This window comes from Mercurialis annua, linkage group LG4 (genome assembly GCF_937616625.2).
Source record: "Mercurialis annua linkage group LG4, ddMerAnnu1.2, whole genome shotgun sequence".
NCBI lineage: Eukaryota > Viridiplantae > Streptophyta > Magnoliopsida > Malpighiales > Euphorbiaceae > Mercurialis > Mercurialis annua.
Genome location: NC_065573.1, coordinates 34,518,603 through 34,545,379, shown reverse-complemented (window position 1 = coordinate 34,545,379; position 26,777 = coordinate 34,518,603). Strand labels below are relative to the sequence as shown.

Here is a 26,777-nt window from a genome sequence, read left to right as displayed (position 1 = left end):
CCCAGAATTGGAATATTTAGCATCTAGATTCAGATCCTGGAAGTGCTTGATGAGCCACCAATTGTTTCCAGTTGATCAATTTTGGATAAGAGAATGAAGAGCATTGTAGGCAATATATTCAGATTAGTACATCTTAAATTCAAAGCAAAATGTACAGACCAAATATAAATTTCAGTAATCTCACTGTTCTCTTTTTCATTCCTGTACAGGGCGTCATAAAGTAAATTCTCCATAGCTGTTTTTTAAATATTACAATTATACATCGTCATATTTACCATTTATCATTAAAATGTACTCTGTCAGCTGTAGACATCGTCGTACCCTTGATCGACTAAAGATACTTTATGAAGTGCAGCAGGTTGTAGTGCTTCAATCTCATTAAGTTCTAACAAAAGATCAACCTTTTACATCTGGAGGATTTCTGTGGTATTTCTCATCATTTGCTCATATTCTGGTGGTACTTTCGGAAAATAATCTCTGTGTCAGAGAGCTTTGTAAGACTGCATCTTTCCCAGCAAACCTGGAATAAACTGTCCAGAATAATCACATGCGGCACAATCTCAGCACCTCTTCATTCATCCATCAATGGTGGTGAAATTGCTGATTCATCTCCATAAAAGCCTATACACATGATCAAGAACGTAGAATTCTCGTTCTTCATAAGCGTTGTACAACATCATTCTATGCATTTACGCAAATGAGCAGTGGTGTAAGGTCATGCTCCCTCGGAGTAGTTCCGATAATTGAGAACGTCTAACAAATATATACAGTCAGCTCTATTGGAAGTTCTTCGTCAGTTTGTAGATCTTTCTCAATTTCACAATATTGTGGATTGGCTACAACCTAGCAAGTCAGGATAATAGACTATGCATAGAAGCCTTTCAATTAGGTTAGTTGAAGAAATATGGCGACTCTAACACATCCTGCAGATTAAAGTCTCCGCGTTCGGGTAGAGGAGGAAAAGATAATGCGGGGAAAGATTGCTGAAAGCTCTCCAACAACTGTTTACAAAACAAACAGCACAATCAATCACTTAATGAAAAATAAGGCAATTATACAGCCTCAAATTTGACATAGCCTATCATACTGCAATTTAATGAGAGAAGAGTCATTTCGTTCTATAAACTTATGTGGCAAGATTAATTAGACCCGATATTTCATTCATTAGGGTCAATTAGATCTAGAAGTTCATAATTTTTTATCAAATGGATCCAATTTTTTTCTTTCATCTCGATTTGGATCTACTTGACCATAATTAATTATATTAAAGATATATTTGAATCCACGACAAAGCTTGTAGACTAAAAAATGTCACTAGAAAATGGGATCCTTGTGCCTCCTCTAATCTCAAAAGAAAGCAGAATTAGACTAGCACTGGCTCTAGTACCTTCTATTAGTGTTGTTTCCTGCAATAATCTATCACATTAATATCATAATTGTCTATACTTCACGTTTCACTGAAAAAAGCAATACTTAAAGAGACATCATGACATGAAATGCAGATTTATTTGTTGGAAGCTGGCTAACTGAACAAATTTCAAAGCATAAACTTCAATTAAGTTTATCCTTGTACAGATATCGTGGTATCCATCAAATTCAGCAGGGTTTATACTTACATTTTCTAGTATTGGTGTTTCATAAAGCTCAACAAACTTTTCCCTTAGTATCCTGTTCATTTCATCCACATCACATGCATGTGTCCAATATGAATCATGAACTCCTGCAGTCAAACGACATAATTGAATTTAAGAAACCAAAAACTAGGGACAAGAGTGGAGAAAAGAATTTGTAATAAAAAGACCTGCAAAATTTAAGCCTGCCCTTTTGCAGGTAACTGCAGTCATCATCATATGAGAACCATCAAGGGAGTGAACAAAATTTGGCGGGAAAGCTGTTCTCTGGCGCTTGGCCATAACCTGCAAGTAACATCATTTTTTTAGTCTTACAGCTCATGAAGCTCAAAAGTGAAAATTCCTTGCCACATTTTTAATATATTCGGGCTAGAGATGAAACCCGAGAGAAGAAATCACAGAATGCAAGATAAACAATTGCCCTTTTCTTTTACTTCGACTGCCGGCAGATACGACTACAACCAATGCTAAATTTCAAAATCTCATCTTCAAGTTAATTCAAACATGCCTTTATGTAATTTCGAAACTCGGTCTATAGCCAGCAGGTGAAATCCAGAATTATATTTTTAATTCCTTTAACAGGGGCAGAAATAAGAGCTCTAACAATCAGCTTCATAACTTTTAGGAACGTAAACCGCAAACCTTCATTCAGCGGAAAGCTATCTAGGTGTGCCTGATGTAGGCAGAATGAGACTGCAGCCCAAAGTTTGGTATTATTAACTGCCAGCTCATTTCAATCTCCCTTTCATCTCTCAAAAAAAAGGATGCGGTCTTCCTATAGCTAGTATAGGCCCTCTACCTTTATGCGGTAATTCTTCCATCTAAAAAGCTGCTTAGGACATGGCCAAAAGGACCTAACTAAACACCCAGACATGAATGAAAGATGGTTTTTTAAACAACATTTTCCAGCATATCCCTGGCTTTTTATATTTCTTAATGTGTGCATGGTTGACACTTTATTAAAGGCTAGAGATAACAGTATAGCTGAATCAGAGACCAGACTGGTTGGTACCTTTTCAGTTTCTACTTGTAGAGTTAAAACTTGAAGAGAAGTTTTGATCTGCAATTTGATAAGAGAAGCAGTTAACTTGTAATTGCCTCGTAATTAATAAGAATATAACAATAGAAGACGATCACTGTTTAGGCTCTTATAAACTCTACAGAACTCACATGATGCCTTCCCAAGTTCCGGTAAGGCTGCACAACAGGAAGTCCAATTGGAGTTGTCCACCTCACTGGCTCATTTTCAGATGCAATAATCTGGTAATCAAGTCAATTGTCAACTTTTTTCTTATTAAATGAACATTTAAAGGGACGAACTATGCGTGTGTGCCTGTGTGTTAGAAAACGAGAGCAAGAAACTAGAGAGACATGCCTTAGCACATTCACCAAGCCAGTTCATTATACTCCTTGCAGCTTCAAACATCTCTCCCAAGGCAGTTAATGTCACCTGCTCAAGCAATAATATTATTACTGCTAAAGAGATTTGCAAGATTTTGTGAGGAAGGATAAATCGCTACAACTCTTCCTTAATCTACCTTTGCGGCATAACAAGACGCGCCAAAGATTTCTGCATCATCTGCAATGAGACCACGTTCTTTCAACCTTCTCTTGATTTGATCTCTCGCACCAATATAAGTGACACCATAGACCGACGTCATCACTGTCTGCTTCACCAATTTCCTATCCACCTAGAAAACATCCAACCACCAAAGCCAACTATTAGTTTGAGATCCACAAGTAAAAATGAAAAATGTAAACTTAGATGGTCCATTTTTTTCCATCTAAAAGCAGGCCAACGTGTATTTAAGAAATGAAAGTTTGTAAACAACCTGACTAATTAATGTTCTTGAATGTAATGTATCAGGGAACTCTGCAGGATCTTTCTGTGCATCCCTCCGCATGATATCGAGTACTCTACAAGACAAATTGCAAAAGCATCAATAAACTTTTCTCCAGACAACTTAATCGGCAAAATGCTTGTACTAAACAATGAGAACCCAACGTACCTAACAGCTATTCCTGAGTATACATCTGCAGGCTTCTCTCCAGCAACTAGATTAACAGCACTTGCTCCCAGCTGCAGAGATTTCCAATTTAGAGCATTTTAACAGTTACTCAAACTAACACGTGGTTTTCAATTTCAGGTGTATAAAAGAATTGATGTATCTCAGTTCAGAATTTTTTTAAGATCATTTAAAAATTAAAAAAACAAAGTGAAAGCATTATGCAGATAAGTTCAACAAAATTACGAGCATCTTCGAGAAAAAGTAAAATGAAATATTTAAGCAAGCACTACCTTGTCTCTTCCTAGAGCAGCATAATGTTGTAGGCCATTGCAGGAACCATCCTAGAGTAAAGCACAATGAAGAGGGAGTATCTCAGAACAAGCTAATATTAAGAAAATAATAGTGAACACTATAGTACAGACACAGATCAAACAAATGGCATCCAAAGATGAGCTGAAAATAGAGACGAAAATGAATAAAAGAAGATACAGCAAGAGAGAAGAAGACTGAGCAATTAATGCATCACGAAACTTGTGTTGACCGTCCCAAATAGGTAAGACATGACAATAATATAAAACGGGCTTCAAGAAAGACAAACCCCAGTGTCAATTATAACAAAAAACACCTATTATCATTAGAATTTTGTTTACTTTTCAAAAGGATGGACAGCAAATTCTAACTTCCTTTTCTTCTTGTACAGTTGTACTTAGTTCCCTGATTCTTATCAATCAATTCATTAGCAACGTAAAAAATGTGCCAACTAAGTATGGCACTTCACAATCCACCTAAAACGTCCAAAAGCAATTCACAATTCACAATATGATGCAAGTTGGAGAAATTACCTGATGAACTGGCATGTGTGAAATAAATGTTTCTGGAGAGGAGCTTCTAAGAGCATCAGTGAGATCAATGCATGCTGCCAAGCACTGAAATGGATCTTCTGCATGTAACCACCAACGCTTTCCTTCAAGTGGTTGGTCTGCAGAATCGAATATATCATCCAAGTGGTTTTCAGTAAAAGCTATTCGACCATCATACGAAAATTTGTCCACACCACCAGCATATAGGTTAGCAAGGTGTATCTTCAGCCAGCGTAAGCCTGACTTTCCTAGAGAGCGTCCTTCAGCAAATTCTAAAATTCCCCGACAGAGATCTGAACCGAGATGGTTTAAGTATGGGTGCATGGGATATGCACGCCCTCGAAAGTCGAGGTTATGTGGATAATAAAAACCTTCTTCGTCTTTCATTTTCCGTGCTACCTAAACCCAATTAAGGTGGTCAGCATAAATCCCATAGGAAAATTAAAATGAAATTGTCTCACTTGAAGTGAAATGAATCTTACAGCAAGTTTAAGTTCAGTGTCACAACGCTGTGAGTGTCTCTCCTTGTTCGTTTTTTTGACAGCTCTGACTTTCCACTTCCATTTCCTAAGCAAAGCTTCATCTTCAGTATCCGGCTGCTCTGGTAAAGGAAGCTGCATCAATGCAGTTTGACAACTGAGTTCTCATTACATGAAGATTTGAACCATTCGTAGAGTGCAAGGATCAAATCAAGCAGCGTTCAACCAAACAAGAGACGAGAAATATTACTAAAAAACCAACATAAGCAACTCACATCATTTCGGTCCACCAAATCACCAAGATGACCTCCACTATTCCAGATTCTATCTACAACGCTGAGTATCCTTTTATTTATCCTCCATTTTGTATTTCCAAGTGTATCCAGAGCCTGGCCAATTAATTCAAATGAATATTTAACGTCATAAAATCTACTCACAGGACCACGAGCTAAAAAATATTGGCTTGTCAAAATGTTGGTAAAACAGAGTTCAGATCAAAAAAGAATAAGCAGAATTAGTTAGCATAGGATTAATAATGACAAACCTCAAAAACTGGTTGTAGTTGATCTCTAGGGGTCTTCCTAACAGCTTCACGTTGCTGTCTAGCACCATGTGTACGCATAACATATGATGGCAAAAACAAGTGTGCTCCTTTATCATAACTGGAAAGGGTGTGAATAACATGATTGAGAAGACATCTAAATAGAATAAAGCAATCTACACAAGTCTACAAGAACTGCAAAATAATGCTTTTTAAATGAGATTATAATAGAAGTAAAATTTATTAGGACTTCGATGTTTCAATTGCTCTAACCTAACTACATGTTCAGAGTGATGAATGAATGGACAAGGAACTATCCTCTTCTCTAGACTCCATGCAACTCTTCAAACAAGTTGAAATTCATAATGGATCTTTTTCTCAATAATTTTTTATGACGATCTTTTAAGAGCTGATTTTTAAACTAAAATTATTATTTTTTTGGTCTATGATCTACACTGTAGTTATTTCCTCTTAGCATTGAACTGTTGCACAGTAATTAGACTTAGAACTCTAGACTTCTGTTTTAACCCAACAACACTGTCTTTTATCAAATCTATGTCCTCGCACAAATATCATGCACCATCTAATATCAGCATGAAAAAGCTAGGTGAAATCTTGGTAGCTAAAAATATATTTGAAATAAGAAAGGTCCATAATGTAAACAAGCAGCCTACAAGATAAAGAAACTTCTCCATGTTAATCCTAACAATCCTCCATGTAAACCTTAATATACTCAAGCTACTCCATAAATGTATTCTATCTACAAATTTATCTAACAAAGGGAAATACACAAAATATTTTTCCTAAATACTCTATTGTTGACCTTCCTGCACTGCTGTACACACATCCACATACATAAAATATGTATGTCCTTCCCGATCTCAGAAATTAAAAAAAATCTAGAATCTGCTGCATTACTAATCTTATTTAGAACTACATATACAGCATACAATTAAGCTCCGTCACTTTATATTTGGATACCAGTATCATCAATTGTAGCTTTCGTTAAATTAAGGATGAGGAGGGGTAGTTTAGCGAATGAATCCGGTGCAATATGTTAAAGTAGCTCAAGCAATAAAATTAAAAAAAAATCTAGAATCTGCTGCATTACTAATCTCATTTAGAATTACATTTTCAGCATACGATTAAGCTCCGTCACTTTATATTCCTTGATACCAGTATCATCAATTGTAGTTTTCCTTAAATTGGGGATGGGGAGGGGTAGTTTAGCGAATGAATCCGGTGCAATATGTTAAAGTAGCTCAAGCAATATAAAAAGATGTAAAAAAAATTAAGGAGCTAATCAATTAATTTCCATGTTTAAATGATTGAAAATAACAAGACAAACAGTACAATAATAAACATTAAAGATGAAGTAACATACCCTGTCCACTTCACTGGCGGAACCAGCATCGGCATATAAGGGATCACCATATGCCTTGCCTGTGAAGAGAAACAATTATTCTATGTTTCCTAAGAGGGGAGAAACAGAACCAGCAACTTTAGAGATACCCACACGAAGAGAAGTAAAAAAAACATTATTTATTTCAGCCCTCTAATCTTTCAAAATAGTTTTATCAGTTCTTACAGTAGATATAAACTAAAAAAGACAGCATAAAGCTCAATATCATAAGCTCGAAGAAAAAAAAACAGAATTCAACACATCGACAATAGAAATGATGGGATAACTAACAGTTCTCTCAAGGCCTTTTAGGACTAGAGGGTCACACTGAATGACACCATATCTCCGGCTGATCTTCCTGTTCAAAGAATTGCCAATAAGATAGATTTGAAGTGATTATAAATAAGGCATAAATAATAGAGAAATGACATCTCACCTATTTCCTTGTGTCACATTTCTGAATGAGTGCTCAAATGCAGGTCGAATATCAGGTGGAGTGTCAGCTAACTGATCAACAGGAGGCTGTATATAAGCTGTTTGTATCAGCAATTCAATCAAACGGCTCCCAACCTGCAACATAGAGAGACTTGGATTAGATTTATACATCCCATATACAATGGGAACTGAAAACGTTTTTTTATGGGAATAATAATAATTACAGACCTTGGCCTTGGCATCTTGTGTCCAGGGTTTTGAATCATCATACCCCTTCACTATCTGCCTGACTGCAGGCAACTTTTGTTTCTTAATTAAATCTGTGACCTTTTTTCTTAACCTCTCTTGCTCCTTTACCACATCATCAGATTCATCTTGCTGATTTTTTTTACTATTACCAGAATTTCTTTTCTTTGTTTTCTCCAGAAACTTGTATATTTTGACCTGGTCCATTGCAATAACAGTTATGAAACAAGCTCACATTCAAAAATACAAATGGGCAGGTGCTTCCTAATGTCACTGGATGAAGTATAACTATATATATACATGAGATGGACTATTGCAGCAGATCGAAAAAAGCTAGAGCATGAATAACAAAACATTAAACATTAACAAGCGATATGCTTTCAGAGAAAGAACGGTAAGTATTATGTTTTATAAATCCACTATAATAATACATTAAAAGAAGGGGCCAGCAATCTAAGTCTCCAAGAATTCTACCTTAAGATTCTAATAGACCATGTAATCACAATTCCAGGCATCTATGATAAGCATAGATAAAAATGAAGACACAAGCCAAAAATCATAGTAGACCCATGATAGAATAAATCATGCATAACTTAACAAAACAAGTGAAATTTAAGATTAAGTTGCTTAACACTGTATTGACCTGCCTAATTCTGATGGCATGCGTCACCTCCTAATCAATACAACAGCTTATACTCCATCAAGAACCAAAATGCCATCATAAGTATAGTCTCTACTCTCAAGCAGGCAAAACAATCTGTCATCAAACCACTCTGCTGACATCTTGTAAGACAGAAAAAAATTCTCATCCATACAGTACTTGGATCTGAAAAAATTAAAAACAGTTGCCACTTCATTCAAATCAAGGCATAACCAACACTGGACAGAGATCTACATTATTACAAAATTCACATATGTACTCTATTTTAGCACATACCACTAAGGTTTCTCAAGTAAAGTTCCGTAATAGATTTCTGTTAAAGGTAATGCTACTTCTCTTCTTTCAAGATCAATACGTTATATAAAGGTTGCAAGCTGTAATCAAGTAAAGCTTTTTGGTTCCCTTGTTTTACTAAATTCATGTCATTGTAGCAATTAGCATTTTCTATATCAAGTTCAAATACCTGTCAATATAGGGTATCATTCTACAATTCACAAACCAAAACATACATAAAAAGATTTGCTGCTAAAAATCTATGCCAAGATGATAATTTAGCTGCCCGATATAACTCAATACAAACTGTTAGCAATGTGAACCCAAAAATTAAAAGTGAAAAGTAAAATACCACGTACCTCCTGCTCAATTGCATCGCCGATTAAACAAGCAGCAGTCACAACTCTTGCACATCCATGTTCCCCACCTGTCATGACAAGTGCGACCAACTTATGCATTGTAATAACCGCCATCATATCCGCCGGTAACTGATCAAAATAAGGAGCATAAGCTGTTTTATTCTTTCCCAATCTAATTAAATCCTGCACTTCCGCAATTGCATCTCTCAAAGGCTCAAACCACCCAAGAAACAACGACTTCATATAAGGCAGATTGGGAGCCAACTTTTGCTCACACATATCCATCAAAAGCTCCTTATACTCGTTCGCAGCCTGTTCCCATGCTTCAGTCTCAATCTTCACTTGCCTTTTTCGCAACATTTGATACTTACAAATCCCCATTCCTAGTTCCTTGCTCCTCACTAAAGCTCGCTCTCTCTTCTCCGTTTTCCTCATCTCTTGCAGCAATTCCTGCACTTCATCGGCAACAGAAACGTCCTCTTCGACATCCGTGGATGACGAAACAGCCTCGGCTACACTCCCATACCCTCTTGCACAAAACCCACTACACAAATACCTCTTGTCTAAACACATATTAGAAGTAAAACTCTCTCTATTACCAATACAATCCTCATGAGTAAAAATTTCACCAATTCGACGAAAACCCGCATGACAATTTGAAAAATTTAACGGATTAAACTTACATTTATCAGCAAAAATTGGTTCTCGAGATAGACCCGGAAACGTACAAGCTCGAGAAAATGAATGAAGACTGAGTCGAGTTGTAGAAATGATCTGTCTGGCCGAGTTTCTCCACATAATAGTGGACGAGTTTGGTGGGTTTAAAGAATAAATTGAAGGGTTTGAATCAAAGGGAATAAACTGATGGAAGGTTAAAGAAGCTTTGGTAATGGACATCAAATTATAGTATCATCAAAAATTTCGAAGCAACTAAACAAATTGAAGGTGAAAAATAGCAGAGAAGTTGCAGTAGCCGCCTTAAACCCTGCTTAAACCTTATTTTTGGGGTTTTAGCTAATCGACAGTTTTTTTTCAGGTATTATGTATTTTGATAATAAGGTGGTAATTGTAAAGTTCTTACATGTTATGGGGCTCTAATTGTGATTTGTTTAAATTGTTGGGTTTTACATTTATTTTTACGTAGATTTTGTGGAATTTAATCCTTTTTAAAAAGGTTATTTGTCCTTTTAATTAACTTCAATGGCTCATGATATTGAAGTGTTTTAATTAAACATATTAAAATGCAATTATGTATCACGTTGCTGTTTTATATCCAAAATGGTGCCGTTTTACAATCAAAACGGTGCCGTTTCACCCCAAAACGAAGTTGGTATGATTATTGCAAATTTTAAAAATTCATGTATTTATATGCCAAAATTAAAAATTCATGTAAAATACCAAAAACACGCGAAAGTTGGTGATTTTTTATGCATTTAAGCCTATATCAAATAAATTATTAAATAATTTTTTTCAAATAAGATAAAATAAAAATTAAACCATCATATTCTTCACATGACACTTGCTACATCATTAGTAAATATTTGAAGAACAAAATTTACATTACTAATTACAATTTAAAGAATTTAGGATTAGAAATTGAAACTAAATGAATAAGGTAAAAGAGAAAAGGTGAGTGAAAATTAGCCACGTTCCATGATAGAGAATTATGTGATATATTTTTAGCACGTAGTGAACAAATTGATAGATTATGATCATATATGAAGATTTAGAAGTCGACAGGAATTAGAAACCAAAGGTTTTGATCAATAAATTCATAATTTTTGAAAGAAATTACACCCCAAACTTGACACTTGAACTCAGTTTTATCCTTTCAGCTTCAAATTGTTCAATAATAGCTTGGATTCAATTTTTAATTTTTCATATAATACTTCAATCGTTTTTTATCGCCTCATTTGAGGGGAGAAAATGAACTAAAATACCAGGTTCAAGTGTTCTTTTAAAACCATAATTTTGACCTTAATTAATTTTTTGCACCAAGTTTAGGAGACAAAATGAACATTTGTTGAACTAGAAACTGATCAAATATATATAAAAAAATCAAATGAAAATGTTAAAAAGACTTGTTGACTACTACTGAATTTTATCTAACAGCTCACAAGAATAATACAGTGCTACAATTGAACTCTACAGTTTTACAAGAGTTCGGAGAAGAGGATAGACCTGAAAAGAGTGGTTAGAAAATATTACTTAAACATTAGTAGCTAATGCACATTGCCTCAATAATTTAATATAAAGTTCCTGTTTCATTTTCACAAGACTTCTTCAAACAGTTCAACAAGATACAGTAACATCTATATTCCTACAATTTTTCTCGCCCTGCTTTAGCTAAAAGGATAATATGAGAGACAGACTTTCACGAGATCTCGCGTGTTTTTGACGAGGGAAAAAATACTCCGAATATCAGCAAATGGAATCACGCAGGTTCCCTTATCAGCTTGTGAATGCATTGAATCAAAACCTGCCAATATCCGTTCTGTACAATACGATCAGCTCCCATATGAAATTCATAGTGATCAAAAACTATGCTTGTATAAGCGAGAGGTGTCATAAAAAGTTTGCCTGGTTAATTTACTTTCTGATTCTGCAGCGAACAATTTCACTATGATTGAAGAATAATACAACCTCAATCCTTATCATCATTTTTCTTCAGAGAGCTGTTGCAGTAGGCCTGAAACAATCGATATTGCATAATCCAACTGATCTTATCATGTGCCCAAACCTGCAAAGCCAGAGTAAACTGCCACAATTAAAATTTGCATGATTGCTCCACCACCTTAGGCGGTGTAGGAGAAACTAAGAAACACAAGTGAATTATAGGTTGCAGAAGAGAAAAAGAAAAGGGCAGCCAACTTACCTATCAATGCTATTCCTTGCTTTCTCTGGGTGGTCCGACATACTGTTCTTTGCTTTCTCGAGATGGTCTGACCCGTTATTCTTTGCTTTCTCGAGATGGTCTGACCCGTTATTCTTTGCTTTTTCGAGATGGTCTGATCCATTTTTCTTTGCTTTCTCGAGATGGTCTGACCCATTATCCTTTGTTTTCTCGAGGTGATCAGAGCTGTTATTCTCTTTTTCACTAAGGTCCGCACTTTTTCTGGATTTCTCTCTCCGATCGATGCTGATTTTTGATTTGTCTCTATGATCTGTGCTTACCCTATGCTTTTCTCTTTGCTCAATGCCCTGTCTGATTTTCTCTCTCTGATCTATGCTTGGCCTAGAAGTCTCTCTAGAATCTGTGCTGTTTCGAGGATTAACTGTTTGATCCTTAATTAACCCAGAGCCATTTCTAAGATGTGATCTCTCAATCGCTGATACGAACTTCTTGAGATGCCTAATATATTGCGGATAAAGCTCTAAGTCGCAATGATTGCCTCCCTTCACCCACAATGGTTCATATTTCTCTTTACAAAGGTCCCAAAGCTGTTTACCATGAGACCAATCCACAACATCATCAGAGGTCCCCTACAAAAAAAGACAGACAGAGCAAACCAGCAAAAAAATTGAGTACAGTTTTTTTATCCAAATGCCTTTTCCATTTTTTATTAAATTTGTCCGAAATGCATTATACTAACAATAAACAGTTAAATATTGAAGAAGAAAGCTCATTGTTTATAGCAACAGCATATCGACATACTCTAAAAGCTGCTATGAGTAACTATATAACATGCCCTAAACACTTAAACCACATCAGAAGACATTATACATCTCAGAGATGCGCACATTATGTTATACACCATAAGAGATAACAGATCTGGTAAATGTGGGTTCATCCGCCTCTAAACCGACAAGAAGCACTTGACAATTTATACCATTTAATTGATGTATAAAATGGCTAATTTCAGTAAGAAAGTGTTTACGTCCCAAGTTTAGATTTTCTATACTGTTCCTGTCTCACAAAGCCACTAACTAAAACTACTATGAAAATTTAATATTTACTCATTTATTTGATGAAAAGGAAAGTGAGCTACATATTTATATCCACATTCACTATTAGAATGAAATATACTAGGTAGTCTTCCTTTGGATCATACCGTGTTCAGTGGCTGTGGCAGTGACTATTACCAAGTTATAACATATAGACATTGCATTTACAATGTAAAAACAAGTGCAAATGTAATTGGCAAGTATAGATGATATTTAGTGTAGCTACTGGAAGGTTAATTTTAGCAGTTACAACAGGTTACCTAAGCTTATACACTAGATCTATCCATGTTAAATATGGAAATTCCATTACCTCATTTTCTAAATTCATTTTATGTTTTGTTGTTTTCTTTACTTGTCTCCAATATTTCCTTACATTTCACCAGGGGAACAAAATAAAAGTGATCAGGATCACTGGATTCTCATGTCACTCAAATGATTTCAACCAAGCCTAGTTCCAAACTTACTGATCCTTGCATGATTTCTTTAATCTCGAATAGAGTACCACCTAAGTAGTACACTTTGCCTGGTGCTTATTTTTGTAAACGTTCATGGATTAACAAGATACCATTTTCCAAAAAACAAGCATTGTCACAAATGTTAAAAATCGTAGAATCTGGATAACAAAGAGTTTCTCGAGCTATAATGCATAGTTGGATGATAGGGACATATATGCCCAATTTCACTGAATTGCGCTTTTAACCCACTTAAATGGTTACTGCACAAGGTCAGTAAATCCAGCTTGTTGTAACATAAGAATGCAAGCCTCTCATATCAGATCAGGTTCCGTTAGATGAACCATGCCCTGTCAATGGAATTTTCCTACAGATCATGGGTGAGGAACGTAACGCAGTAACAACCCATAATGTAGAAACATCTAACAAACTTTAACCATAATTCTAAAATATTTACTACTAAATAGTTAGAAGAACTTACATGTATCACTAATACTGGACAGTTGACCATTGGTATTTTATCAACATTCTGCACCACATAGAACCAAAAAGCTATCGTCATATGGTAGATGTTTCAAATATTGGAAAGATTAATTTAATCAAGTTTTGATAGTTAAACACAAATCAATAAAAAAATTACTTTGTAAATGTCAAACCAATATGTTCGCTTCACTGGGTACATAACACGAAGGCCAGAAGCAATTGGACTATGAAGAACCACAGCTCTCAATTTCGGCAATCGAGTTGCCAAATCTAGTGTAGGTCCACTTCCAACTGATTGACCATATAAGATAATATCTTCTTCCTTAACACCATATCTTTCTTCAAGACACCTATATGCAGCTTCTATATCAGCATATGTATTCTGCTCAGATGGCTGCCCAAACAGAAAAAAAAATATAGAAACAGCAAACAATAATAAGTTCATCTGCACTTCTAAATGGTGCCAAAGCAACAATTTTTACAAAGAGATCCATTGCTTACTCCATTACAGTTCCACAAAATTTGGATCCAAATCACAACATGTTAAAACTAGAAGTCATGAAACTCATCAACTTAGTTATTGGTTCCAAGAGGAGAACTTTTTAGCGCACCTTTACAATTTTATCAAATCTGGATCTAAATCTGAACTTGTAAACGCGATAATTTTTTTAACGGATTCAAACTAGAATTCTTTAAATTTATCAAATCAAACTGAGAACAATCTATTCCTTCTATATTCAAACCTAACAAATTAGTAGTTTGGAAAAAGTGAGCTCAATTTAGCTCAGTTAAGTTCATTCCCTCGTTTGGAAAGTATACAAATGCAAGAGCTTACTGATTTCTAATAAGCTAATTCTCAAATTTGGAAACCTCATAATTGCTAGAACATTAGAAAACCAAATTTTGAAGTTAAAAAAAAAAGGAACAGTCTAAAAAAATCAAATCATGATAAAAATGGCATGATTTTGCAAAAAATTCAAATTATTATTTTAAACATCATTTGGTTTCCTTTCACTTTATTCTCTTTTTAAGTCACCAAACAGTTCAAAAAACACAAAAACAAAAATACCTTTCCACTAGACTGTCCATAGCCAGTATAGTCATACCTGCACATCACAAACACAAAACAAAATCAGAAACAATAATATGAAGTAGCTGATCAAGAAAGGTACAGTGGAATTCACTAACCCCATCAAGTTGACTTTAAGATGCAAACTAAGTTCATAAAACAGATCAAACATCTGCCCTAGATCAGCTGCATTTCCATGTGAATACAACACTGTTAAATTAGCTGCCGGATTCTTAAAATAAACCGCCACTACTCTGTTCCCTCTCTTCGTATCCATTCTCAAAACGTCAACGTTTTCTCTCGTACCTATTCCTACCATCATCAGCTTGCCGCTCGCCTCGTCCATCGCCACCTCATACGACGGAGGACTCGGCGGAAAGAACGCAAACTTCGCCGCCATCGAAGACGTCACCGTCCCCATTTTTTAGCAGCCGTACCGTCACCAATAAATAAAAAAAGATATTCTAAATCGGATTATTAATTAATAAAATTAACATTCATATAGCGTGATTATTCAAGATTAGATGTGATTAAATTTTATTTTATTTTGAGCGGCGGAGGAAATATAGGAGGAGGAGGAGAGGTTTCCGGCGAAGAAAAGGAAGGGGTAAGAGAGCACGTGTGATGTGTAATGTGATGATTTCAAAAGAAAAACATAAATCAAAATGTAGATTTTATTTAATATAAAAGGGGGATGATGACACGTGTCCATGTAGGGTGGTGCTGACCAGGCTGACCGAAATATTCTATTTCTTTGTGTTGCTGTGTGTTAATTGACAGCTTAATTGTGTTATTAGTATTGTAATGAAGGATTACGGTTGGGAATTAGTTAAGGATTTGGTAGTACTAATATTTTCTTTGTTTTTAACAATATTTTTACATGTTTTTGTTTTGTTTACTTGGTATGTTTGTTAGTGAATTGAGTGGTATTCCTTGAAATATGTCCATGGTCTTTGGTTGTTGCCCATTTGAATAGTTTGTGATGAAATTGAGTGTTTGATTTAATAAAAAATTTAGTGTATAATTTAGTTAGTATGTTTTTTTTATAACTAAAATTTGAACTAAAATATTAAAACAAATTAAAATTTTCATTTTAATAATAAATAAAAATTATTCAAATTATCAATCCTTCAAATAATAGATGTTGTAGTAAAAATTATTTGAATTGTCGTTAGGAGACGCTTGCTAAACTGTTTAGTTAAAATGCTATTAATGGTATAAATTTTAAAATTTCATTTGTCAATTATTAACAGCTTATTATGAATAAAAATTATAATTTTTTTTAATATGTATTTGATAATAATATTTTATATTCAATCAGTTAAATCTAATCTCTCAAAATATTTAGTAATTGATCTTATCATAATGTCATATATCTGGCCATATCTCTTAATTTTTGTAGCTTTAAATTGGTTACCTCTTACCTCAAAAAGAAATGGTTTGTACATCTCGTAAGTTTGATAAACATTGGACAAAAGTTGTTTGGATGAACGTCTAAAAAATGCATATTTCTTTTTGACAAATTGGGTGAAAAATTATTTGTAATTTGTCAATATGCTAAAAAAAGTAAAATTTTGGAGTCATTGTCCATCGACAGAAAGTTGATGGGTAAATTGGTATTTGAAAATATCCCCATTGAATGCAATTTATAACGTATCAACTACGTGGCTTGCTTTTCGTTAAAATTCACACACTTAAGATTTTATTTCCTACACGGAATAACAATATACTTTGATATTTTTGGCTAACAATAAATTTTATTTCTAATAAAATACGTTATTGTTAAACCATGACATATGAATAAAATTACGTGAGACTTTTAAAAAATACTAGTGTAGCTTTACGTGTTTCACACGTGGCTCGTAGTGTAACTCGTCAAATAATGATAATTATATTTATTAAATTAGGATAATCATATTTATGTTTAATTATAAATTGTATTTAAGTATAAAATTTTAAATAAATTTGAAATGATTAAAACATTATTATTGCTAATATGAAATAATTATATATTTGAAGTAGTTTATTTTACTCATTATTCTAACTCTAGTAACTATTTTGATAATTTTTTAATAATTTATAAAGTATAAATGTTGAATTGATTTAATTTAATATCGATACCAAATCCTATTGCAATTACCTAATCTAATCCTATTGCAACGGAGTTTAATTTGCTTCATTCCTTCTTTCCATTTACCTAATCCTATAAGTTTAGAAACTTAGTAAATTGTATTGTATAAAATCTTTGTTGTACGTAGGATTGATATTTACTTGTTTAAATTAAACTCTAACTATATTATATATGTAATTATACAATTATCATAATTTTTTTAATTAACTAATCAATTAATAAAGTAGTATATTTTAATTAGTATTTTAGATAATTATCTCAATATAGTAGTTTATTTTAGTTAGTACTCTAATTTCTCTTAACATAGTAGTTTATTTTAGTTAGTACTCTAATTTCAATAATTATTTTAATAGTTTTTAATTACTAATTAAATTTTATAGGTGAAAAGGATATTAACGTAAAAGTGCATGTTCCCCCCCCCATCCGTGCTTTTATATATAGTATAGATAGATATAGCCATGACCATAAATAGGGTGAATAAAGTTTCAAAAAAACCTAATATATATTAGATTTCCACATAGGAAAAAAAAAACTATAGCTGTCTAGCTTTTTTTTTTTTTTATTCGGCAACAGTTAATGGCTTAATTTTTTCTGTTGACGGTAGTCACCCCTTTATTTATATTATTTTAATTTCATATAATATAATAAATAGTCAATTATTTTCATTTTTTTATGGATTCAAATTTATCACGAAACGCAATTCAATTATCAAGAAGCGAAGATAAATTGAAGATTTTTCAATAACAAATGGATTCGTCAATGAGTTATACTAGTTTTATTTGTTTTTTATTGTGTTGTCTTTTTATGAATGTTTTATTTTATTCTTTCTTTTATAAAAGGTTTGCTGTCCTTTCTCTGTGAAAAATTTATTGTCTCTTTTTTAGAAGGAGTTATCAAGTGTTGATTGAATCAGATGTTGTGAGTTTGCGAGTGATTGAAGAAGTTTGAACGAAAAGTGATCGAAGATTGCACTTAATTCGCGAAACAGTTAGTAATTTATTTTTATTTTCGTAAATAAGATCTGTGAATCAGGCAGCATGTTGTCTGTTCCATGTCAGGTCATCGGATTTTGTTTTCAAATTATCCCGTGTTTTTTACAAATATAACCGTTTCATATTTAATTTAATGAGATCAGATGAATTCAAAAAAAATTCAAAAAACATTGATTGACTAATTATCTATTTTATTAAATTTTGTTAAATTAGGTTATTGTTGGATCAGTGAAATTAGTTTGATTGGATCAGTGAGATCAATAAAATTAATTTGGTCGTTACTAAAAGAGTTTTGAAAATCAGTTTATCGAATTAAGCAAATGTTTTAGAGAAAATCACATTTTTACCACATTAATTAATCAGTATTTCACAAAATACCACCTAACTCTCCTATTTTACATTACTACCAAAAACAATCAAAACTTTTCACCACCACCATCCCTATCATATGATGCCACGTGTAATAGATAGCTCATTACTGTTAGTGAGAATCTACCACGGGATCCGCGCCTTATTTGTTGTTGCATTCTCTTAAAACACGGGTTTCTTTCCTAGCTGATTCAAATAACACTTGATTTTTTCCTTTTTTAAAAGATATCAAATCAAAAACACATCACAAATACACAAAATATACCATCGTCTTCTTCCTCAAAAATAGCATCGTCTTCTTCCTCAAATCTTTTATCTCAAATATTGTATCATCATGGAATCTATTCCAGTGATGATACAACACAAAGGCAATTGGATTGAAGCAAATCAATATGCAGATTTTGAAGTTATTGGTGTCATGATTCCTCAAAATTCTACATATTTGGATCTTCTACATATAATAGCACAAGAAATACCAGTAAATTTGGAAAAACAGAATATTGAGATAAAATATCAAGTAAAGATTCAGTATCCACCACTCAAAATCAGTGATGATTCAAGCTTCAGATTTTACTTAGAAATCAAGAAAAAGGAAATCGACTTCACTATGTATCCTCTCTGCATAGTAGTTATCAGTGATACTAGCCAGATACAGACAATTCTTCCAGATGCAGCAGCAAGTATTTCAACAGCTATTTCAGAATCAAACAGAGACCAAGATACCATATCGATACACGATAGATACATGTTTGATACATTCGACGAAATAGGTCAGTATACAAAACTTCTTGCAATTGATACAATAGACTGTAACGATGATCAAAATCAAGAATCAGTATCAGATCCACTACAAGATATAGATCTGACAGTTGGAAAAACTTTCAAAGATAAAGCTACTCTTCAAGCATGCTTACGACTTCATGCAATCAATAATCACTACCAACAAAAGACAGTTAAATCATGCCAAAAGAACATTTTTGTAAAATGTATCGATGATACATGTCAATGGTATCTGAAAGCGTCAATTAATGTTCACACAAAACAGTTCATCATTCGTAAACAAGACATGAACCACACATGCCCGATAGAGACCAGATTCAGCAATCAAAAACAAGCATCAGCATCACACATAGCGGCATCCATCAAAATGAAGTATCTCAATGTCAAAGCAACATACACACCAGTAGATATAAGGAATGATATGCAGACTTTACATGGAGTCAAGATCAGTTATATGATGGCTTGGAGATCAAGAGAATTGGCATTTGAAATGTTAAGAGGAAAGCCTTGTGAATCTTACAAATCGCTGCCTACTTTTTTATATATGCTTGGAACTAGAAACCCGGGATCTAGCATAGACATACAATTGAGAGATGACAGCACATTTTTGTATGTATTTACAGCATTAAAAGCTTCAATTACAGGATGGCAGTATTGCAAACCAATAATTGTAGTTGATGCTACATTCTTAAAGGCAACATTTGGTGGCACACTTCTTGTTGCAACAGCTCAAGATGCAGCTGGAAAGCTGTTTCCTCTAGCATTTTCTGCTGTGGATTCAGAAAATGATGACTCATGGCATTATTTCTTCACTAAAATAAAACAGGCCTTTGGAACAAGAGAAGGTATCTGCATTGTATCAGATAGACATCTCAGCATAGAGTCAGCTATTAAAAGGATTTATCCTGAAGCTACTCATGGCGTATGCATGTTTCACCTTCTCAATAACCTCAAGACAAATTTCAAGAGAAATGCCAAGAAACTTAAAGAACCTTTCTTTGCAGCAGCAAGAGCATACACTGAGGTTGAATTTGACTACCACATGAAAGTGTTGGACAGCTTAGATGCTCGAGTAAGACCATTTCTTCAGCAAATCAAATATGAAAGGTGGTCAAGGGTACATTCTCTCAAAAACAGGTATAAAACTATGACATCTAATTTAGCTGAATCATTAAACGCAGCAATATTACATGCAAGAGAACTGCCGATCACAGCCTTATTTATGCACCTACATGACCTCCAACAAGAGTACTCATACAAACACAGAAAAATTGCTATCGATACAGTCACAACACTTTCAACCATCCATGAAGATATACTTCTGCAAAATTACATTAATTCACTGAAACTACAGGTATGTAAAACTCATATTAGATAGTACAGCACTATTTTATGTTGTATATATTATATATCTGCTTTTCTGTGAAGTTCATAAATTTCTGTCTTTTTTAATGTATCAAATATGTATATAAACGGTATCTTGCTATTGTTTTTATTATACTAGGTGAAACCATCTTCAGATGATATCATAACAGTTCTCGAGAATGGTAAAAAGTACACAGTCAACATGGTCGAGAGAACATGTACATGCAAAAAGTTTGATATCGATGAAATTCCTTGTAAACATGCCATAGCATTTCTAGCCGACAAGAAGATTGAACCTTATGCGTACTGCTCAAGATACTATACAAATGCAGCTATGTTAGCGACATATTCTGAAACTGTATATCCATTGGAGAAGGAAGAAGAATGGATTATTCCAGAACATATCAAGAACATGATTGTCAAACCACCCCAACATAGAACACGAACTGGAAGGCCTAAAAAGGGTAGGTACCAGTCAAAGTGGGGAAATCCGAAAAACGATCCAAATCAAGGGCAATGTGGAAAATGCGGACACGCTGGACATAATAGGAAGACATGCCGAAACAAGCCAAAAGATACCTAGATTATTCATTTCTTTCAGTGTTTTTCATTATAGTTTAAACTTCCAAGTATTATATACAATTCTGATACATTAAAGAGTGATGTATGTCAATTTCTAATTGTGTAGAACATACATATCTGATATTATATTAAATGTCAGATACATATATTATACAGGTTTGATACATATATGATACACAAAATAATACATACAGCATCACAAAAACAATTACATATGTATATCTGGTAACATGTTAAATTCAGATACATATATTATACCTGTAAGATACATAAATGATACATTCAACTTAAAAAAAAGTGCAAGTGTGAATAAAAAGGAATATTAAAGTAAAAGATTACTTCATTAATTCATCCAAAAAACATTGTTTACTTCATTAATTCAAACAAAAAACAGTGTTCAAACAAACCTAAAAAATAAAACACACAAAAAGCATAAAAAAACATTGTTCATTCAAAATAACAACTACAGTTTCAGTTTTCCAGCTCGAATCTTGTATCTTTTTGCTTTCACATTCCCATCCTTTTGGTCCTTGTCCTGATAACTCTCTGATTCACTGACAACATGAAACATATTCTTCCATTTTCCATACTTATAAAGACAAAAAGCCAAACGCTTTCGATGGGAATTCACATCAAATTCTTTTGTAAGCTCTTGCTCTCTCCCATGCACAATATATTCAGCAAAAGAGAATGCAAAAACTCCACAATCACTGCATAAAAAAAAGCACAAAATACATGTCAGATACAATATATATGTAAAATAAATAAAATTACAAAAACTATACTTACTTGAACTGTTGTTCTGGCAGGTCATATTTAACAATCAACTGAAAAGAATCTTCTAATCCTTGACTTGTATAGAACGGTGAACGCAAATCAGAAAAGGGATTATCTTTGAACACATCTAACTTGGAAAGAAATAAAGGAAGATAAGAGGCATAATTATTCCCAATCAGTCTAGTTGACGAAGCACTCAAAGTTGAACGCATGGAATTATAGATTGTGATCGTCCTGAGCTTAAAATCCAGTACTGCAAGGGCCCAATGATTATTTGAAGACACATGGAAAGGGATCAGCACAAATTCACACTCAGCCCATGGAGTATTCGCAATCATACGTTTGCCACGTATATACTGAGAAATTGGATGATCTTCATAAATCAGGTCTCGGTCTCCGGTATCCTTGAAAAGCCTCACAAAAGATTGAAAAGTTTGATCGAAATAATTGTCAGTTGTTGTGAACTTCATTTGTATGCTACTGTTATATTTTCCTTTCTTCCTCAGATAGTAAAATAAGATATCCATGTGCTGCATTAACAAAATGTATTGTAAGTGTACTAAAATTATCTTTAAGTAAAATACATGTATCAAATGTGTATCATATGTGTATCACAACTAAATAATAAACAACAATTACCCGTGTATTCAATGACTGTCCACCATACTCCAGAACGAAAAAGAAATCTTTCGCATCAATGACATCAACACCAAAATTGAAAGGAGGATTGATAGAATTTTCTGTTTCCTTAATAAATCTTCCTCTGCAAATAAAAGATATCAAAAACTATAAAATATCAATAAAAAAAGCTTAAATCTAAACAAAAAAGAGCTTACTCTTTGGCCTTGGGATATCTCAAATGTCCTTTACCAATCCAGTCATGATACTCCGGATATTCATCGCACATTAAAACATCTCCTAAATTATTGTCCAATGGACACAATTTAGGAACAACAAAAGTAGCATTCTCTATGCGGTATTCGTTGTTTCCAGAACTGAATTCAGCCAAGTATGGAGATTTCAATAAAATACTCGGCTTGGTATTCCGTTTGTTATCCATAGGAGTAGTAAAATTCTTCTTCTCAGAAAATAGAACCTCATCAGCAACCATTTTCACATCAGCTTCACTTGCTCTCCCCATAGAAAACTAAAATTTGGAAAAAAACAATTATAACATAAATATACATAACTGATACATATTTGATACCATATTGATACACAACATACCTCGCCAGCAGCCATTTTCACATCAGCCATTTCCAAACCAACCTGACTTACATTCTCAACAGGGGCCTAAAAATTAAAATACAAATAAAAAATAAAAAATTAAGCATGAAAAAATTAATTTCAGGAAAGTAACAATTATAACATAAATATACTTAAATGATACATATTCAATACAGGATTGATACACAACATACCTCGCCAGCAGCTGTTTCTAAACCAACCTGATTTACATCCTCAACAGGGACCTAAAATTAAAAAAAATTAAAATATAGATATAAAATGAAATTAAGCATGAAGAAATTAAATTATACCTCAACATGCATCGATCTACCATCACCGCCATCATCATCTTTCTTATTACCACCACCAACACCACCATCATCATCTTTCTTATTACCACCACCAACACCACCACCAACACCACCATCATCATTTCTATCATTATCCTTCTCATCTTCTATATTTTTTTGCTCATCCTCTTTGTCCTCCTCAGCCTCATCTTCTTTCTCCTCAGACTCATCTTTTTTATTCTCAGCCTCATTTTTGTCCTCCTCAGCCTCATCTTCTTTCTCCTCAGCCTCATCTTTTTTATCCTCAGCCTCATCTTTGTCCTCTTCTTCATTTTTCTCATCCTCATCTTTGTTCTCTTCTTCATTTTTCTCATACTCATCATCACCGTCCTCGCCATTATCAGCATCATCTTTATATCCAGTTTGAAAAATGTAATCAGAAACCTGAAATACAGTTTAAATACACAAAATGATATACAGTTTGTATGATACATAAAATATACAGTTTTGATACACGCCATGATACATTAAAATATAAAATAAAAACCTCTTACCCCCATATTATCATCATCATTGGGAACTTCATTTACAGCAACAGACTTAGGAAACTATAAAAAATAGATAAATTAGCTTAAACAAAAACATTAAAAATATTCAAAAAACTATAATTAACAATAAAAGATACCTTAGGCATGCTTAAGCCAAAATGATCGCCAATCACCGTCATACAGTCATAAATGACTCTCACCTCCGTCTTCAAAGAAGAAAATTCAGATTGTATTTTCAGTTGACTTGATTCGATACCATTAAGTCGACTCTTCAACAGATTAAATGTTTTTCTTCGTCTCGAAGACTCAACTTGTTTACATTTGAGGTAATCAGCAAGAATAGCGTCATCATCAGTTGAAAAATCCAAATCTTCAACTATTTTCTTCTTTCCAGTTTGGAAAAAACCAGATATATCAAGAGACATTTTTTCTTGAGCTGTAGGAACAATATTCTTCAGCATCAACTGAAAAAAGAAAACAAAAATACAGTTAAGATACATGAATTATACATAAATGATTCATAAAAGTAACAGAAATTAAATTTCTGTTAAAAAAACAGCATACCTGCTCACGCGTCTGATCAAAAAATGCCTCATTCAGATATTTGATTGTTAATTTGTCCTGACTCTTGAGCCATTTTAGCATTCGAGGAACTAACATTGGTTTAGTAACAGGAAAACATATCTTATTAGTAGCAAAAGGGCAGACTTCATAGAACCAGATTTGCAAAGCCAAAGGGAAACTGTTAAGCCTATAAAACTTGAGTCGTCTTCTTGTAGCAAACCTCTTCTTCATATCAGCAATGGTAGATCGAAAAACCATTATCCCCCAAGGATATGAGTTATAGTCCCCACTATCAACCATATCCATAAAAAAGCGACTTACATTTTGAAATTTAATCTCATTTGAGCACAAATAGCACTCAAACAAGTAAATTACGGCCAATTTAACCGCATCTTCATCCGACTTGAAAACCTTGTTCAGAAATATGACACCCAATCCATCTCGAGTAACTTCACTATTTGGGAAATAGGTATCAATCAACTGATTCTGTAATGGAGCATAAGAAACAGGATTGAAATCACCAACACAATTTAACCCCGTAATCACAGCAAATTCATCAATACTAAACCGCAGTTTATGTCCAGAAACTTTAAACCACAATTCCCTATTATTTGGATGCTTCACTTCTCGCAGCAACAAAGAATGTATAAGCTGAGGCTGATTACACAACGGCGACAAGTCTAAAAAATGACCAAGAAATGTCTTCTTGAAAAGTTCCAGCTGAGTATCAGAAAGAGTTTTCTTGATGTCCTCAATATATTTGAAATTTAAAGGCATAGTCACTCTACAAGTGTAACGATCTTCCGCATCTAACAAGTAGTCCCAGTTCTACAAATATACACAAATGATACACAAAAAATACATAATTAGTAAATCTAAAATACAATATTTGTATACAAAATAATTTTACATGAAAAAAAACATATAAGATGCATATATAACATTTACAAAAACACAGATCTTAGAGCCTACTAATGTAAACTTAAAATGAAAAACACAAATCTTAGAGCCTAAAAAAACACATATCTAAGATACATATAATATACATAAATGATACAAGGATTAATAAACTTATTTTATAAACTAATCTTAAAATGGAACATGACATTACATATCAAAATACATCTCTTATACATGAAAAATACAGATATAAAAAAAATTACCTGAACCAAACGAGTTGGTTCTTCAATATGCAAGGATTTCTGAACTTTCTGATGATCAGGTACAGCATCAAAAGCCAAACGCCTTTTTTTCAAACCAGTTTCATCCACCTTTTTTCCCTTTACTTTGACATTCTCAGAGGCAGAAGCAACACCACTTCCTTCAACATCTTTTTCAGCTTTTTTTACTAATTTCCGCTTCATTTTTACAGGAACAACAAAATCCTTCTTCTCTTTTGTAGGAGTTGATCTTGTAGAAACCATGTTGCTATTTATAGATAAAATGCAGTTAATAGCAAATGTGGAGCCTAAAACCTAAATGCACGTTACACACTACACTGATAATGGCTAAAAAATAGGAAGTAAAAAGAAAACTGTAAATGAAGAAGGATAAACGATTGAAATCATGAGAGATCGTGTGCGAGAGGGAAGAAGAAAAGAGAGGAATCAGCATAAGTTTGAAAAAACGGTAAAAAGAGCAATAAAGAAGAGAAGAAGTTGAAAATTAACAGAGCACGATACATGTGTGTTTTGCTAGACACGTGTAGGCTTGGGATGAAGGGAGGAAGGTGGTGCTGGCTGAAAACTATTAAAGGGAGCTGGTAATTTGTGAAATTAATGTGGTAAGAAAGAAAAACAATTAATTAACATTGTATTGTCCGAAAATAGAAGGCTTTTTCTTGGCTTTTCTGTTATTTTCTCAATGTTTTATTTATTTTTAATTATTATGTAAATTTTCATCATTTATTCATTTAACAGAATCAATTGACTAATATGATTAGTTTGATTTTTTATTTTTAAGAGTATAATTTATTTATTTTGATTATCAATTCGGTTTAATATTAGTCTAATTTTTAATTTTATTGGTCACGTTTTAATTGGCAGATTGCTCACCCTGATGATAAACATCACAACTATTACATAATAAAAAAATAGTGAAAAGAATACCATATTTATATCATTTTAAAAATATTAATTATTAATTAAATTAAAAATAATATACACACTAAATGGAAATAAAATCTATTATTTCAATCCAAAACTATAGTCATTGCCCTATCTTAAACCTTAGAGGCTTAGACTCTCTAATAAATAAATTTATTTCCTTAAAATTCTCATTGTCTTTCTTTATAACCTTAAGAGTGAG

General features: G+C 33.4%; 4 protein-coding genes across 4 annotated transcripts; 1 reads left to right on the top strand and 3 right to left on the bottom strand.

Moving 5' to 3' along the window:
• Positions 1–103: 103 nt before the first annotated feature.
• On the bottom strand, positions 104–9,947 carry LOC126676774 (DNA-directed RNA polymerase 2B, chloroplastic/mitochondrial). The gene is made up of 19 exons (XM_050371058.1): positions 8,897–9,947; positions 7,586–7,801; positions 7,359–7,492; positions 7,214–7,280; positions 6,905–6,963; positions 5,524–5,641; positions 5,255–5,368; positions 4,983–5,114; positions 4,483–4,899; positions 3,931–3,981; positions 3,641–3,711; positions 3,464–3,548; positions 3,170–3,322; positions 3,007–3,081; positions 2,802–2,891; positions 2,644–2,691; positions 1,802–1,916; positions 1,617–1,720; positions 104–1,001 (listed from the first exon to the last, which is right to left on the bottom strand). The coding sequence occupies exons 1-19, from the start codon at positions 9,791–9,793 to the stop codon at positions 891–893; spliced, it is 3,057 nt and encodes a 1,018-aa protein (XP_050227015.1). The 5' UTR covers positions 9,794–9,947; the 3' UTR covers positions 104–890.
• Positions 9,948–11,100: 1,153 nt separating this feature from the next.
• Positions 11,101–15,505, bottom strand: LOC126677996 (uncharacterized). The gene is made up of 6 exons (XM_050372830.2): positions 14,965–15,505; positions 14,846–14,882; positions 13,934–14,170; positions 13,775–13,822; positions 11,772–12,379; positions 11,101–11,636 (listed from the first exon to the last, which is right to left on the bottom strand). The coding sequence occupies exons 1-6, from the start codon at positions 15,264–15,266 to the stop codon at positions 11,564–11,566; spliced, it is 1,305 nt and encodes a 434-aa protein (XP_050228787.1). The 5' UTR covers positions 15,267–15,505; the 3' UTR covers positions 11,101–11,563.
• A 3,166-nt stretch (positions 15,506–18,671) lies between these two features.
• On the top strand, positions 18,672–21,065 carry LOC126678625 (uncharacterized). The gene is made up of 2 exons (XM_050373518.1): positions 18,672–20,471; positions 20,622–21,065. Exons 1-2 carry the CDS (start codon positions 18,672–18,674, stop codon positions 21,063–21,065), a joined length of 2,244 nt encoding a protein of 747 aa, XP_050229475.1.
• A 374-nt stretch (positions 21,066–21,439) lies between these two features.
• Positions 21,440–26,296, bottom strand: LOC126678814 (uncharacterized). Its single transcript, XM_050373720.2, has 11 exons — positions 25,634–26,296; positions 24,471–25,298; positions 24,044–24,370; positions 23,913–23,966; positions 23,380–23,802; positions 23,263–23,313; positions 23,069–23,134; positions 22,678–22,988; positions 22,481–22,604; positions 21,854–22,371; positions 21,440–21,774 (listed from the first exon to the last, which is right to left on the bottom strand). Exons 1-11 carry the CDS (start codon positions 25,892–25,894, stop codon positions 21,528–21,530), a joined length of 3,210 nt encoding a protein of 1,069 aa, XP_050229677.1. The 5' UTR covers positions 25,895–26,296; the 3' UTR covers positions 21,440–21,527.
• Between the last annotated feature and the right edge of the window lie 481 nt (positions 26,297–26,777).